The sequence below is a fragment of the Salvelinus namaycush genome, chromosome 11, assembly GCF_016432855.1.
Source record: "Salvelinus namaycush isolate Seneca chromosome 11, SaNama_1.0, whole genome shotgun sequence".
In the NCBI taxonomy this organism is placed as follows: Eukaryota; Metazoa; Chordata; class Actinopteri; order Salmoniformes; family Salmonidae; genus Salvelinus; species Salvelinus namaycush.
The window spans coordinates 18,689,892-18,703,735 of record NC_052317.1 but is presented as its reverse complement, the minus strand read 5'-3'; the positions used below and the strand labels follow the sequence as shown (position 1 = coordinate 18,703,735).

Below are 13,844 nucleotides of genomic sequence, written 5' to 3'. Positions count from 1 at the left end.
CTCTGTCCACCTCATAAATTGTAGTGCCTCTGACTTTATAAAATAAATAACCCAGTGTAAGGTAAAAGGTATGTAGTAAATATATGACTTTGACCTCAAATTACCTGTGTAATTAGCATGATGTTTGAAGGTATTGGACTTTCAAATGTGTTCAGTTGTGCGCTATTATGCAAATACTTTGGACGAATGAACATTGTACCAGGAAGTTACAGTAAAAAAAAAATCCCGACAATTTAGCATATGAAGTTCCTCATTCTGTTCGGTGAATGTAACAGTCTATGACAGTCCATTCTCGGCTCTAATGAAGAGCAAGATATACGAAAGTTGTGGATTACAACAATTTTTCTTTATTTGGCTAAAACGCATCTATAACTAGTGAAATTTGACAGGTAAGTCTAGCCTATATTATGGCATTGCACCTCTATTCTATAGCCTAGCTGTCTTTTAAAGGTATCAGTAGTTTTTTTTAAATCAAGCATGACTTCATTTTTATTTCTATAGACATTAGGCTAGTCCGTTTATTTGGCAAAATAGTCCACATTTTCTCTTTTTAAAAATCGGGATACGATCCACAGTTTAGGGCGCAAGTTTAAATTGTTCTGAAACCTTTGTCTAAAGAAATTGGTGTGTGTACAAACTTGGCGTAGCCTATATTTTCAATTTGGGATGTTTTAAGAGTGGACATATTATTACCCCAAAGTATGTGTTTTAAATAAATTATTTCAACTGTAGACTGCACTATGCAGCTAGTCTCGTAAACCTGATCCTAGTAGCGTTGATACATTGCGCGAGGCAACCAGTCTGCGGTGGGAGACTTCTATGCGATAGGTTCCTATCACCACCCCGCTCACACTTCACAATGGTGTGATGGACATTCCTGTCGTGTGCACGCCCACATGGGCTGTGCCCTCTAAAGTGTATGAGGCATGGTCTAAGTGTATTTTTATGTATTAAACATTGCTAAATGGAATTGCATTTTCTGTATTGTTTAACCAACTTAACTCCTAAAGAAAATGGAATATTCCTTGACCTAAATAACACCAGACAGAAATACATGCAGATAGGGTTTTTCGCTTGTCTGACAAAAGACAGTGGCTGGTCAAATGAGGAAGTGTACAGAAGCCACAGTAGCACATAGCCTCTGTATTTGTCTTCTTCTAAGTTGTCTGCAGCCGTTTCCTGGCTGTCATATAAATAACCAAGCAAGATCAGCCTCAACACTTGTGACAGCCAGAGCCTGAGACCCAAAGGACCCAACAGGGCTGGGGTTGTTTTTCAGCATTTGATAGAGAGCACTAGAGGAGTTGAATGTGTTCTTTTTATCACAGATATCTTGCTTAATGGTCTAATGCATTGTCCATATCATCCAACAACAGTGCATTAGTACAAACAAATGCTATGGTTCACAATCAGACATCCATTATATAAATGCAACAAGTAAAGTGTTGGTCCCATGTTTCATGAGCTGAAATAAAAGATCCTAGAAATGTTCCACATGCACAAAAAGCTTATTTCTCTCAACCCAGACCACGTGTAACCACGCCAGCCCAGGACCTCCCGATCCGGCTTCTTCACCTGCGGTATAGTCTGAGGGGGTGCTGAGGAGTATTTCTGTCTGTAATAAAACTCTTTTGTGTGTAAAAACTCATTCTGATTGGCTGGGCCTGGCTCCCAAGTGGGTGGGCCTATGCCCTCCCAGGCCCACACATGGCTGTGTCCTTGCCGAGTCATGTGAAATCCGTAGATTAGGGCCAAATTAGTTTATTTAAATGTACTGATTTCCTTCTATGAATTGTAACTCAATTGTTGCATGTTGCATTTATATTTTTGTTCAGTATAGTTTCTGATCTGGTTTCCATTTGGGGTAAATTAAATACAAGACTAGGACAAATGAATGGTGTACCTTTAAGCTGTTAGTTGGCCAGAAAGAAAAACTGATCAATATTTTTTTAGGGATCCAAAGTTTGAGGAAAAAAAGGAAGAAAAGAAAAGTAAAGGAAGAAAAATACCTCACACTGATAAAATCAATTTTAATTTTGACTGGAATAGTTAATAACAAATTAATGTTTCCCTCCCTCAGTTTTAGTGACACACTGGTTTAAGATCAAACAATAGGCCTATTGTGTTAATTATATTATTTTGTAGCTCTTGATATAAGACGATATCTGTAACTTATAACTGAAATCATTGGAGAATTCTCCTGGATACTGAGCATTGGAGTGTCTTTGGAGTGAGTAAATGTGTTTTGACACAGGAAATCATGTGTTGCCCCTGGTATCAGTGAACCAGCTGTACAACCCTGTTTCCTGCCGGTAATAGCAAACCGCGGCTTGTATCGTATGTCTATGGTATTAATGTACTGTACATAGCAAAACATGTACAGATCTAAGATTGTGTGTGTGTGTGTGTGTGTGTGTGTGTGTGTGTGTGTGTGTGTGTGTGTGTGTGTGTGTGTGTGTGTGTGTGTGTGTGTGTGTGTGTGTGTGTGTGTGTGTGTGTGTGTGTGAGAAAGAGTGTGTGAGTGAGTGAAAGATACTGATTTGCAACCACTGCTGGTTGTATATATACAATAACCCACTCTCTTCTATTTTGAGATGTAATTTAATTTTCAATCCCTGCTGAATCAAGTGGTGTTGTAGTGTAGTACAGTGAAGATCTCAACTCCCCTGAGCTATCATGTCTAACTGATCCCAGCTGTTGAGACAGAAAGAGCCTAACTCAAATATCCATAGTTAGTTCCTACAGGCTTGTTGCTCAGATATGTGTACATGGTCTGAATATGAAACCCTTTTTCATTTCCAAGCCTAACAAATCAGGACTTAAATCAGGACTTATCAGTACTTGACAATGTACAAACACTGTTAATGTTTGTGAATATATAAATGTTAAATTAGCGAGTGAGGTTTGATCTGTGTTAGGTTGTAGTGCTGTTAATGTTAAGGCAAATAAATAGGTCTATATTTATAGTGTATTGACACAGTTGAATCCTGATCAGTGCACTTTGATTAATTATCAACTCTATTGTGCACTGTCATTATGACATAGAACCAAGCCATTGCATTTATCAGGACTTCTCAGCTACTGTATGTATTAACAAGTCATTTGTGTTTATGAGCAGTGATCATGTGTACAGTAGGTCTCACACACACAGCCACACTGTCAATGTTTATCTATGTTTGATATTAGTGTCTTGATAATCATCTGGGTTACGTTTCTCGACACTCATTCCTTCATGGCCATTTTGTTGGAATATTGAAATGATGAATAGCAAGCTTTGCTCAAAATTCTATGTGCCATCTGTGGTTTTAACCAATGGAAAAGACGAGGTCAATACATTAAAGTTAACTTCTGTGTCTTTTCCAACAGACAACATGGGTTGTAAAAAATCCAAGCTAAATGACGGTCTGAATGGAGGTGTGCTTGATGGCAAGAACCAACGGCCAGTACGTCCTGACCAAACTGTATATGTGAGAGATCCCACCTCCAGTAAACCAAATGCTACAGTAAGTAGTACTGTCAGGGGAAACAGTATTTATTTTGTAGTGATTATTCTTGTAGTGATTATCATTTGATCCAAACTACTGTTCATAGATTAGCACAATGAAACCATGACAACATTTGAAAAACTACTGTTCAGAGTAGTGATTTGAAATCATCTTTTGATACAGAGTAACTCACCTCCTGGAGGTCTCCTGCCTGGTCAGGTATTCATGAAAATGGAAGGTATGCTTGTTTTATTTCTTTATTGCACATTATTACAGTAATATTTGATGCAGAGCAAATATTGTATGGTGGTTCCATTTCTTCTGCAGTGCATTGTGCAGTGCATTATTCCAATACTATTTGATTGCAGACAAATGTTCCCACTGTCCCTCTTATCTCACACAGAGCAATCTGAGTCTGGTAAAATAGTTATTGCACTATACCCATATGATGCAAAACACAAAGACGATTTGGGATTCAAGAAGGGGGAAAGGCTTAAGGTTCTTGAAGAGTAAGTGCCTGTTCTCCATATTTGAGTGTGTTGGATTTTATACATAAACCAATCCAATGTAGGACTAAGAGGAATTTTGTTTGTTCAAGCATTTTATAAAAAGATAATAGTGTCATCATTGAATAGGTATATTCTTGTTGTGCCCCTTTATTGACATCATATGAATCAAAACTGTTTTCAGGCATGGTGAATGGTGGAAGGCTAAGTCTCTGACCTCTAAGAAAGAAGGGTTCATACCCTCCAATTATGTTGCTGAGGCCAATACCATGGAGACAGAGGAGTGAGTGTCGTCATCACAATTACTTTTACACATTTCTCTCAGAGCCAACAAGGTTTTCTATTCACTGTTAATAGATGCACATTCTGTAGCTGTTATTTTTCGTTCATTTCAGGGGAAGAGTGTATTTCTAATTTGTGTCACTATAGTATTGTTTTTCTGTTCTGTGTAGATGGTTTTTTAAGGAAATTACAAGGAAGGACGCAGAGAGACAACTTTTGGCGCCTGCAAACAAAGCAGGATCTTACCTCATTCGTGAGAGTGAGACATCAAAGGGTAAGGACCCACTGGAGAAACTAAGTCTTTCTAATGAAAATAGATGGTCCATGAATCACTCTATTGTATTTGGATGTCTGAATATATGAGTATAATTGTGATCGTTTTTTTCTCTTTATCAGGAAGTTATTCCATGTCTATCAGAGATGTGGATGCCCAAGGGACGGACACTGTGAAACATTATAAGATCCGCATGCTGGATAACGGAGGCTTCTACATCTCTCCTAAGATCACATTCCCTGATATTGGCAGCATGATAAATCATTATCACAGTGAGTACCACTGTATTTGAGCCCACCTGTAATATTACACCAACTTAAACATCTTGCTTGGTTACTCTTCTCTTTGACCATTTATGACCTTAAACTTTTCTTGGCTTCTTTCAAATTTAAACTTTCAACTTCTCTATTCACTAAAAGTAAATAAAGAATATCTTGTCTGAAGAATATAGTAATGTCACTCTGCTATGTCTCAACATTGGTTTGTTGTGTGCTTGTCAGAACAATCGGATGGTCTCTGTCGAAAGCTGGAGAAGCTGTGTGATAAACCCAAAGCTCAGAAGCCATGGGACAAAGATGCCTGGGAGATCTCCAAGGAGTCCATCAAGATGGTGAAGAAACTAGGAGCAGGACAATTTGGTGAAGTGTGGATGGGTGAGTCAACGAAAGATGCTCCCTGTCTGTTGGAGGAGTGTGTTGTGTATGTGTGTGTGAGTGTACAGCAGTGGTTCCCAACCTTTTTTGGTTACTGTACCGCCAACTGAATTTTGCTCTGCCTGGAGCACCCCTGAAGTACCCCCTCATGTACATTTTATCAGTAGGCCTATGGTCTCATGAGTCTTCCTAAGTACCCCCTGTGGATAGGCCAAGTACCCCCAGGGGTCCTAGTACCCCTGGTTAGGAACCACGGTTGTACAGTATGTGACTGTGTGTCATTTCACCAAGAACATAGTAGTGGTGATTATCAGATATCCCAAATTAGTAAGTCATCTTTATTGTAATGTAAGTGGATGCATGAGTCATGGCAGGCCTTTGGTCAGAATTCTCCATTGTTTTTGAATAGTATCACTTTATTGTGGTGTAATTGTATCAGGGGTAGGGCGGTTGAGACAGACAGACAGTCAAATGTTGATCCTACTGTCTCTATGAGATTGTGAGCAGCCTTAGAGAGTGGAGGGATGGGACTGGTACAAGGAACTGTTGGCGCTGTTATCAGAGGCATCTGTAGAGGAAATGTGAGTATGTCTGACTTCGAATTTGCATTGGATTTTGTTATTATTCAAGTCCTCCCTTCACGCACCTCAGCCTTGATGAATTGCAGGAAGTTGTCATCTTTGCAAATATCCAAATGGACTGTGGGGCTCCTGTACGGCGCTCAAGATGTTTCCTTTGTTTTCTCTGAACTCATTGGCTTTAAGGGCTTTTCCTATGGCACAGTGAGCCAGCCAGCCAGATGGAGCCGTCGACAGTCCTGTTTCCTCTCATTCACCTCCTTGTATTTGTTATGTCTCTGTAGAGTTTAGTCCCCTCTTCTCTATGAATACGAGGAATTAAGAGGCTTAGATTAGGATGAAGTTCAGGGCTTGTTCACCTAGCACAGTGGAAACAATAAAATTGTTGGAGACTTATGTGATAAAGAAATGCTATTCTGGACGGAGGGTTCAAAATGCTCAAACTTGTACTGAAACTCCACTTGTTAATCAGTAATATATCCAGAGAAACTCCCTAGCTTGTATTTTATTATGTGCATCCCAAATAGCACCCTATTCCCTACATAGTGCACTACTTTTGACCAAAGCTCTATGGGCCCTGGTCAGAAGTAATACACTATATTGGGAATATGCTGTCATTTGGGACGTACACTTAGAGTTATTGTTTTGAATCAATGGTCTCTCTAGCAGTTCTATCATCATTCCCCTGAGGCATCTTACAGATGATGTTTGTTCAGAGGGCAGTGAAGCTGAAACATGAAAATGTATCTGTCTCAAGGCTCCTGCTGTCTACTTTTAGCTCTCTCAAACAAACTGTTTTTTTCTGAACTGTTACAGCTTAATTCCTTCGTTCCTATTTATTGAGTATGAACTTCGCTTCACTACTCTATGTCACTGCCATTGGTTCCCTTGTTACTTAATCGTGTGAAACTGCATGCAATCACTGTCACCTGTTTATGTGAAATCTTCCAATCAAAATGTCATTCAAATAAAAAGACAAAAAAATACAGTAGGTAGCCCTAGAGATCAGAAGACATTTTTATATACTTCATACTGTGTAAAACCCTCCTTGTTACAGCGTTCTACAACAACACGACCAAGGTGGCAGTGAAGACACTGAAGCCAGGCACCATGTCAGCTGAGGCCTTCATTGAGGAGGCTAACCTGATGAAGACCCTGCAACACGACAGACTGGTGCGCCTCTACGCCGTCGTCACCAAGGTCGAGCCTATCTACATCATCACAGAGTACATGTCCAACGGTAACACACACTTCAAGTCCAATTCCTAATCATTTTGCCGACATGTTTTCATCAATACACACCATTTGATGTTACATAAGTTATATAAGTGTTCTGTATGTCACCTTTGCACATTTTCATTGGTTTGGTTTCTATTCCTACATTTTGTTTCTTTCCTTTTTTAGGTAGCCTCTTAGATTTCCTAAAAAGTGAGGTAGGCTGCAAAGTTCAGCTACCTAAGCTCATCGATTTCTCTGCACAGGTAATGCATGTTCTTCTTACATCTCTATATGTCACAAGGATTAAGATTATGGCTCAACTTTACAGACATTTCCACTTAAGAAATAGATGATGATGTCAGTTTTTCCATTGGTAAACCAGAAAGAGGAATAGCAACTAAATACTATTTTGTGACACACTTTCCAAATGAGTTGCAACCAACTAAGAACATAGAAGTGACAAGTGAAGACCATCCAGTGGTTCCTCACACGCCTATTAAAGTATGAGTCTCATGGAAGTATAAGAAATGATGATTCATAAGGTACCATTGATAACATGCCTCCCCAAAGAAGTAAACTACCTAAAAAAGGTCACACATTTTGAAAGGAAAATACCTAATTCCATGTAGGTCAGTACACTTGAGATACTGATTAGTTCAATAGAAATTCCTAATCAGGTCTTTGTGGATTGACTGAGAGGTGTGGTCAGTTCTGGCTTGGGAAAACTGCATCTAGCCACAGTTGCACAACGTGTTAGACAAAGTGAAAGAGGATGCAGTTGGGGAAATGAAACAATTGTCTGATTACCAGATCAACCCTTTCCCAGAATGGACTCAGCCAGCTCACTTAAACCTGTTGAGTAATAACTAAGTCAAATGTTTGTTAGCTAATTCAATTCTACCAAGAGGTAAAATACAAACATTACCTACACTATGTATACAAAAGTATGTGGACACCCCTTCAAATGAGTGGATTCGGCTATTTCAGCCACACCAGTTGCTGACAGGTGTATAAAATTGAGCACACAGCCATGCAATCTCCATAGACAAACATTGGCAGTAGAATGGCCTTACTGAAGAGCTCAGAGACTTTCAACCGGGCACCGTCATAGGATGCCACCTTTCCAACAAGTTAGTTCATCAAAATTCTGCCCTGCTAGAGCTGCCTCGGTCAACTGTAAGTGCTGTTATTGCGAAGTGGAAATGTCTAGGAGCAACAACGGCTCAGCCGCGAAGTGGTAGGCCACACAAGCTCACAGAACGGGACCACAGAGTGCTGAAGTTTGTAGCGCGTAAAAATCACCTGTCCTCGGTTGTAACACTCACTACCGAGTTCTAAACTGCCACTGGAAGCAACGTCAGCACAATAACTGTTCGTCGGGAGCTTCATGAAATAGGTTTCCATGGCCAAGCAGCCGCACACAAGCCTAAGATCACCATATGCAATGCCTAGCGTCGGCTGGTGTGGTGTATAGCTCACCGCTATTGGACTCTGGATCAGTGGAAATGTGTTCTCTGGAGTGCTGAATCACGCTTCACCATCTGGCAGATTCTGTACGAATCTGAGTTTGGCGGATGCCATGAGAACGCTACCTCCCCACATGCATAGTGCCAGCTGTAAAGTTTGGTGGAGGAGGAATAATGGTCTGGGACTGTTTTTCATGGTTCGGGCTAGGCCCCTTAGTTCCAGTGAAGGGAAATCTTAATGATACAGCATACAATGACAATCTAGACGATTTTGTGCTACCGACTATGTGGCAACAGTTTGGGGAAGGTCCTTTCCTGTTTCAGCATGACAATGCAGACATGCGCAAAGCGAGTTCCATACAGAAATGTTTTGTTGAGATCTGTGTGGAAGAACTTGACTGGCCTACACAGAGCCCTGATCTCAACCCCATCGAACACCTTTGGGATGAATTGGAACGCTGACTGTGAGCCAGGCCTAATCGCCCAACATCAGTGCCCAACTTCACTAATGCTCTTGTGGCTTAATGGAAGCAAGTCCCCACAGAAATGTTCCAACATCTAGCGGAAAGCCTTCCCAGAAGATTGGAGAATGTTATAGAAAAAATTAAAACCATTATTTAACTAGGAAAGTCAGTTAATAAGAACAAATTATTATTTACAATGGTGGTCTACCAAAAGGCAAAAAGCCTCTTGTGGGGACAGGGATACATTTTTTTATTTATTTTTTAAACATAGGACAAAACACACATCACGACAAGAGAGACACCACAACACTACATAAAGCGAGACCTAAGACAACAACATAGCATGGCAGCAACACATGAAAATACAGCATGGTAGCAACACAACATGGCAGCAGCACAACATGGTAGCAGCACAAAACATGGTAGAAACATTATTGGGCAGAGACAACAGCACAAATGGCAAGAAGGTAGAGATAACAATACATTACGCGAAGCAGCCACAACAGTCAGTAAGAGTGTCCATGATTGAAGAGATGGAGATAAAACGGTCCAGTTTGAGTGTTTTTTTCAGCTCGTGCCAGTCACTAGCTGCAGCGAACTGAAAAGAGGAGTGACCCAGGGATGTGTGCTTTGGGGAACTTTAAGAGAATGTGACTGGCAGAACGGGGAATGAGATGTTCGACGAGCAGGTGTCCAAAGACTTTTGGTCATGTGGTGCATGTTGTGCAGCATTGCACATTTGCCATACTGAATTTTTTTCAGAAGAGAAGTCTAGTTATTAAGCATTTTCAGTACTGTTTTATGGGAACAAAACGACACAAGTCAGAGTCGTAAAGTTTTACTGATTTGGGTCGAATGCTGAACTGAGTTTCATTTCAGATAGATAGGTACTTTATTAATCCCTGAGGGGAACTTTCATCATTTTTCAGATTGCAGAGGGAATGGCTTACATTGAGAAGAAGAACTACATCCACCGTGACCTGAGAACAGCCAATGTCCTGGTGTCTGAGAGTTTGCTGTGTAAAATAGCTGACTTTGGCCTTGCTAGAGTTATAGAAGATGACCAGTACACAGCCAGAGAGGGTGAGCCTTCCATATGTGCATGCTAGAATTAGTTAGTACAATATTAATACTGTACTTTGGCCATACTGTTATACATATGTGTGATTCATGTGATAATATTCATAACTGTAACGTTCGTCGTCGGAATGAGAAGGATCGGACCAAAGCGCAGCGTGGTAAGTGCTCATGATTATTTATTTAAACTGAACACTGAGACAAAATAATAAAATGGAACACGAAACCGTTCTGTCTGGTGCAGACACAAAACAGAAAACTACCCACAAAACACAGGTGGGAAAAAGCTGCCTAAGTATGAATCTCAATCAGAGACAACGATAGACAGCTGCCTCTGATTGAGAACCACACCCGCCAAACACAAAGAAATACAAAATATAGAAAATGAACATAGAATGCCCACCCAAATCACACCCTGACCAAACCAAAATAGAGACATAAAAAGCTCTCTACGGTCAGGGCGTGACAGTACACCCCCCCAAAGGTGCGGACTCTGGCCGCAAAACCTGAACCTATAGGGGAGGGTCTGGGTGGGCATTTCTCTGCGGTGGCGACTCTGGTGCGGGACATAGACCCCGCTCCACCTCTGGCTTGGCCCACTTGGGTGGCGCCTCTAGAGCGGGGACCCTCGCCGCCGACCCCGGACTGGGGACCCTCATAGCGGGCCCCGGACTGGGGACCCTCGTAGCGGGCCCCGGACTGGGGACCCTCGTAGCGGGCCCCAGACTGGGGACCCTTGTTGGGAGCTCCGGACTGGAGGGCGACGCTGGAGGCTCCGGACTGGAGGGCGTCGCTGGAGGGTCCGGACTGGAGGGCGTCGCTGGAGGGTCCGGACTGGAGGAAGACTCTGGAGGGAGGAGACACAGAGACAGCTTGGTGCGTGGAGCTGCCACAGGGCCCACCAGGCTGGGGAGACCTACAGGAGGCCTGGTGCATAGAGGAGGCACCGGATGAACCTGGCTGTGGGGGAGCACTGGAGCCCTGGTGCGCACCCTTGGCACCACTCCTCCAGGCTGAATGTCCACTTTAGCCCGGCCCCTCCAGAGTGCAGGCACAGGTCGAACCGGGCTGTGGGGGAGCACTGGAGATCTGGTGCTTACCACTCGCACCTCTCCATTTGGCTCAATGCCCACTTTAGGGCGGAGCGCAGGCATAGGACGACCTGAACGTTTCCAGCGCCCCGGAGACACAGTACGCAGAGCCGGCGCAGGATACCCTGGGCCGAAACGGCGCACCGGAGACACAGTACGCAGAGCCGGCGCAGGATACCCTGGGCCGAAACGGCGCACCGGAGACAAGCGCGCTGAGCTGGCACAATCCGCCCTGGCTGGATGCCCACTCTCGCATGGCACTTGGGGGGGGCTGGCATATAGCGCTCCGGGCTATGAGTGCGCACTGGAGACACCGTGCGCTTTACCGCATAACACGGTGCCTGACCAGTACCACGCTGCTTCCGGTAAGCACGGGGAGTTGGCTCAGGTTTATCGCCTGACTCCGCCAATCTCCCCGTGTGCCTGCTGCGCTGCCTTGCCTCATATCGCCGCCTCTCAGCTTTAGCTGCCTCCAGTTCTTCTTTCGGGCGGCGATATTACCCAGCCTGTCTCCAGGGTCCCTGTCCGTCCAATATCTCCTCCCATGTCCAGGAGTCCTGAACCCTCTGCTCCTCCATACCACGCTGCTTGGTCCGCTTGTGGTGGGTAGTTCTGTAACTACTGTTAATCAGTTCTGTAACTGATTAATCATGCGTCGTGAGTTTTTCCCAAAACGATTTGTCTAGTGTCACATCTTTGGCTGAGCAAGACAGTATAGAGAAATTCCCTGTTGCTCTCTAGAGTTATTACAGTAGTGTAATTGTGTATATTTTGTAAGATCGTATCTGTAGAGACCAGTACTGCTGAGGGACATGATGTTGATGTTTATCTAAGGGACTTGGATCAGGCTTTGCATAGTGTGTTTGTTTTTTGTTATGCCAATGAGGAAGTAGAGGTACATTTCAGCAATTTAAACATGCTAGAAGCAAACTGGTTATCATTGCATATTGGTTTGTACAAGAATGCTTCTGTCAGCAGTCCAAACATGTACTAGTGTATATAATTGTACCTTGGTTGGTTGGTTAGGCAGATAAGTGTCAAACTATTCCGTCCTCTGAATATGTGATTGTTTGCCCATTACAGGTGCAAAGTTTCCCATCAAGTGGACAGCACCAGAGGCCATCAACTATGGCTCCTTCACTATCAAATCAGACATGTGGTCCTTTGGAGTCCTCCTGTATGAAATCATTACCTATGGAAAAATACCTTACCCAGGTAATTACATGCAACCGTATACACATAAACACACACAATACTTTCATATTTAAGACTAGCTACTCAAGCCTGATTTCCCCACGATATGCTGCCAAATATAGAGCTTGAATGAACGAAATAATAGGCGTTAATATATATTCATCGCCATCTGCTGGTTAATGACAGATATTGCATGAGATCGTTGAGGGGTATTCTCCAGAGAAGGACCCTGTATTTGGTTTGATGGTATTTATTGTGATGCGTCAGGAAATACCAAATACCTGCTGACTTTATTTGTATTTTTTCCGCTATTGATCAACCATTTTCCCCACAGAAAATAGAATTGGTCACATTTGCTTTTTTCAATTTGGGTCGACCTGCATTTCAGAGTATCTGCTTCGCCTCACTTCTGAATCTTTCTGTTCCCTTTTTCCTTTTCAAGGGATGAGTAATGGTGAGGTGATGACTTCCGTGCAGAGAGGTTATAGAATGCCCCGCCCTGAGAACTGTCCCAACGAGCTCTATGACATCATGACCAGCTGTTGGAAGAGCAAGCCAGATGACAGGCCTACATTTGACTACATCCAGAGTGTCCTAGATGACTTTTACACCGCCACAGAGGGCCAGTACCAACAGCAGCCCTAGGAAGTCAATGTTTGAGTCCCAATAGGGCTCTGGCCAAAAGTAGTGCACTATGTAGGGGATAGGGTGTCATTTGGGATGTACATACATCTGCCAATGTGCTAGTTTCATTATGAAATAGTCAATCCACCAGCAACAATATCAGCTATTCAGCGGAAGTAGATATTGTCGGACAAGTTGACTGCTTGTTTATTTGTTAAGCAAGCTAAAGATGAATCTATGAATTCAACTTCATATTGAAGTATAGACCTGCTTGTGCATTTCAGCATTTCACGGAAAATGATCGAATAACAAATGGCTTACTGTTGACTGACTGATCAAACCTGTAGAATAATTATCACATTGAAAAACAGCACAAAATAGACATTCTACCACATATTTATTATCACTTTAGCCATATCTGTTTGCCATGTTGAATTCAAGCATACATTTTACTAGTACAGATGCTTACCTTTTCATCTATTACATTTCTATTTTTCTTTATATTTCAAGGTACATTGATTTATTTTAGCAGCTGGTCTTTTGGGTTATTTTCTGAATTACGAAAATAATGAGACTAATGATTTATTTCATGTATATTTGTTGTATTTTAGTTTTATTTGCAATGAGATATTGATGTGTGACATCACGTGTTTGTGATTGTATTAACCTGAATAAATGCAAATGATATGTATCAATAAAAATACTTATTTGCAGATATTTCATAATTTTGGCCTATAATAAGTCATTTGAAAAGTGTCATCAGCACTAGAAAGTTATATTATATACTATCTATGCCAGAAATATAAGTATTTATCTTCAGACAAGACAAGTGGCGTTCCATGTCCTCTTTTTGTACTAGCGCTTTTCAGTTAATTCACTTCTCCATGCGATGTGAGATCTGATTTAAAATCAGATCATTTGAGTCAGTGAAT

General features: G+C 42.1%; 1 protein-coding gene across 1 annotated transcript; it reads left to right on the top strand.

Annotated features, from left to right (window-relative positions):
* Window positions 1-235: 235 nt before the first annotated feature.
* Window positions 236-13,608, top strand: LOC120055886 (tyrosine-protein kinase Lyn-like). The gene is made up of 13 exons (XM_039003923.1): window positions 236-389; window positions 3,367-3,503; window positions 3,669-3,723; window positions 3,889-3,994; window positions 4,176-4,274; window positions 4,444-4,547; window positions 4,670-4,819; window positions 5,048-5,200; window positions 6,836-7,018; window positions 7,183-7,259; window positions 9,856-10,009; window positions 12,178-12,309; window positions 12,731-13,608. The coding sequence occupies exons 2-13, from the start codon at window positions 3,372-3,374 to the stop codon at window positions 12,931-12,933; spliced, it is 1,548 nt and encodes a 515-aa protein (XP_038859851.1). The 5' UTR covers window positions 236-389; window positions 3,367-3,371; the 3' UTR covers window positions 12,934-13,608.
* Window positions 13,609-13,844: the final 236 nt, after the last annotated feature.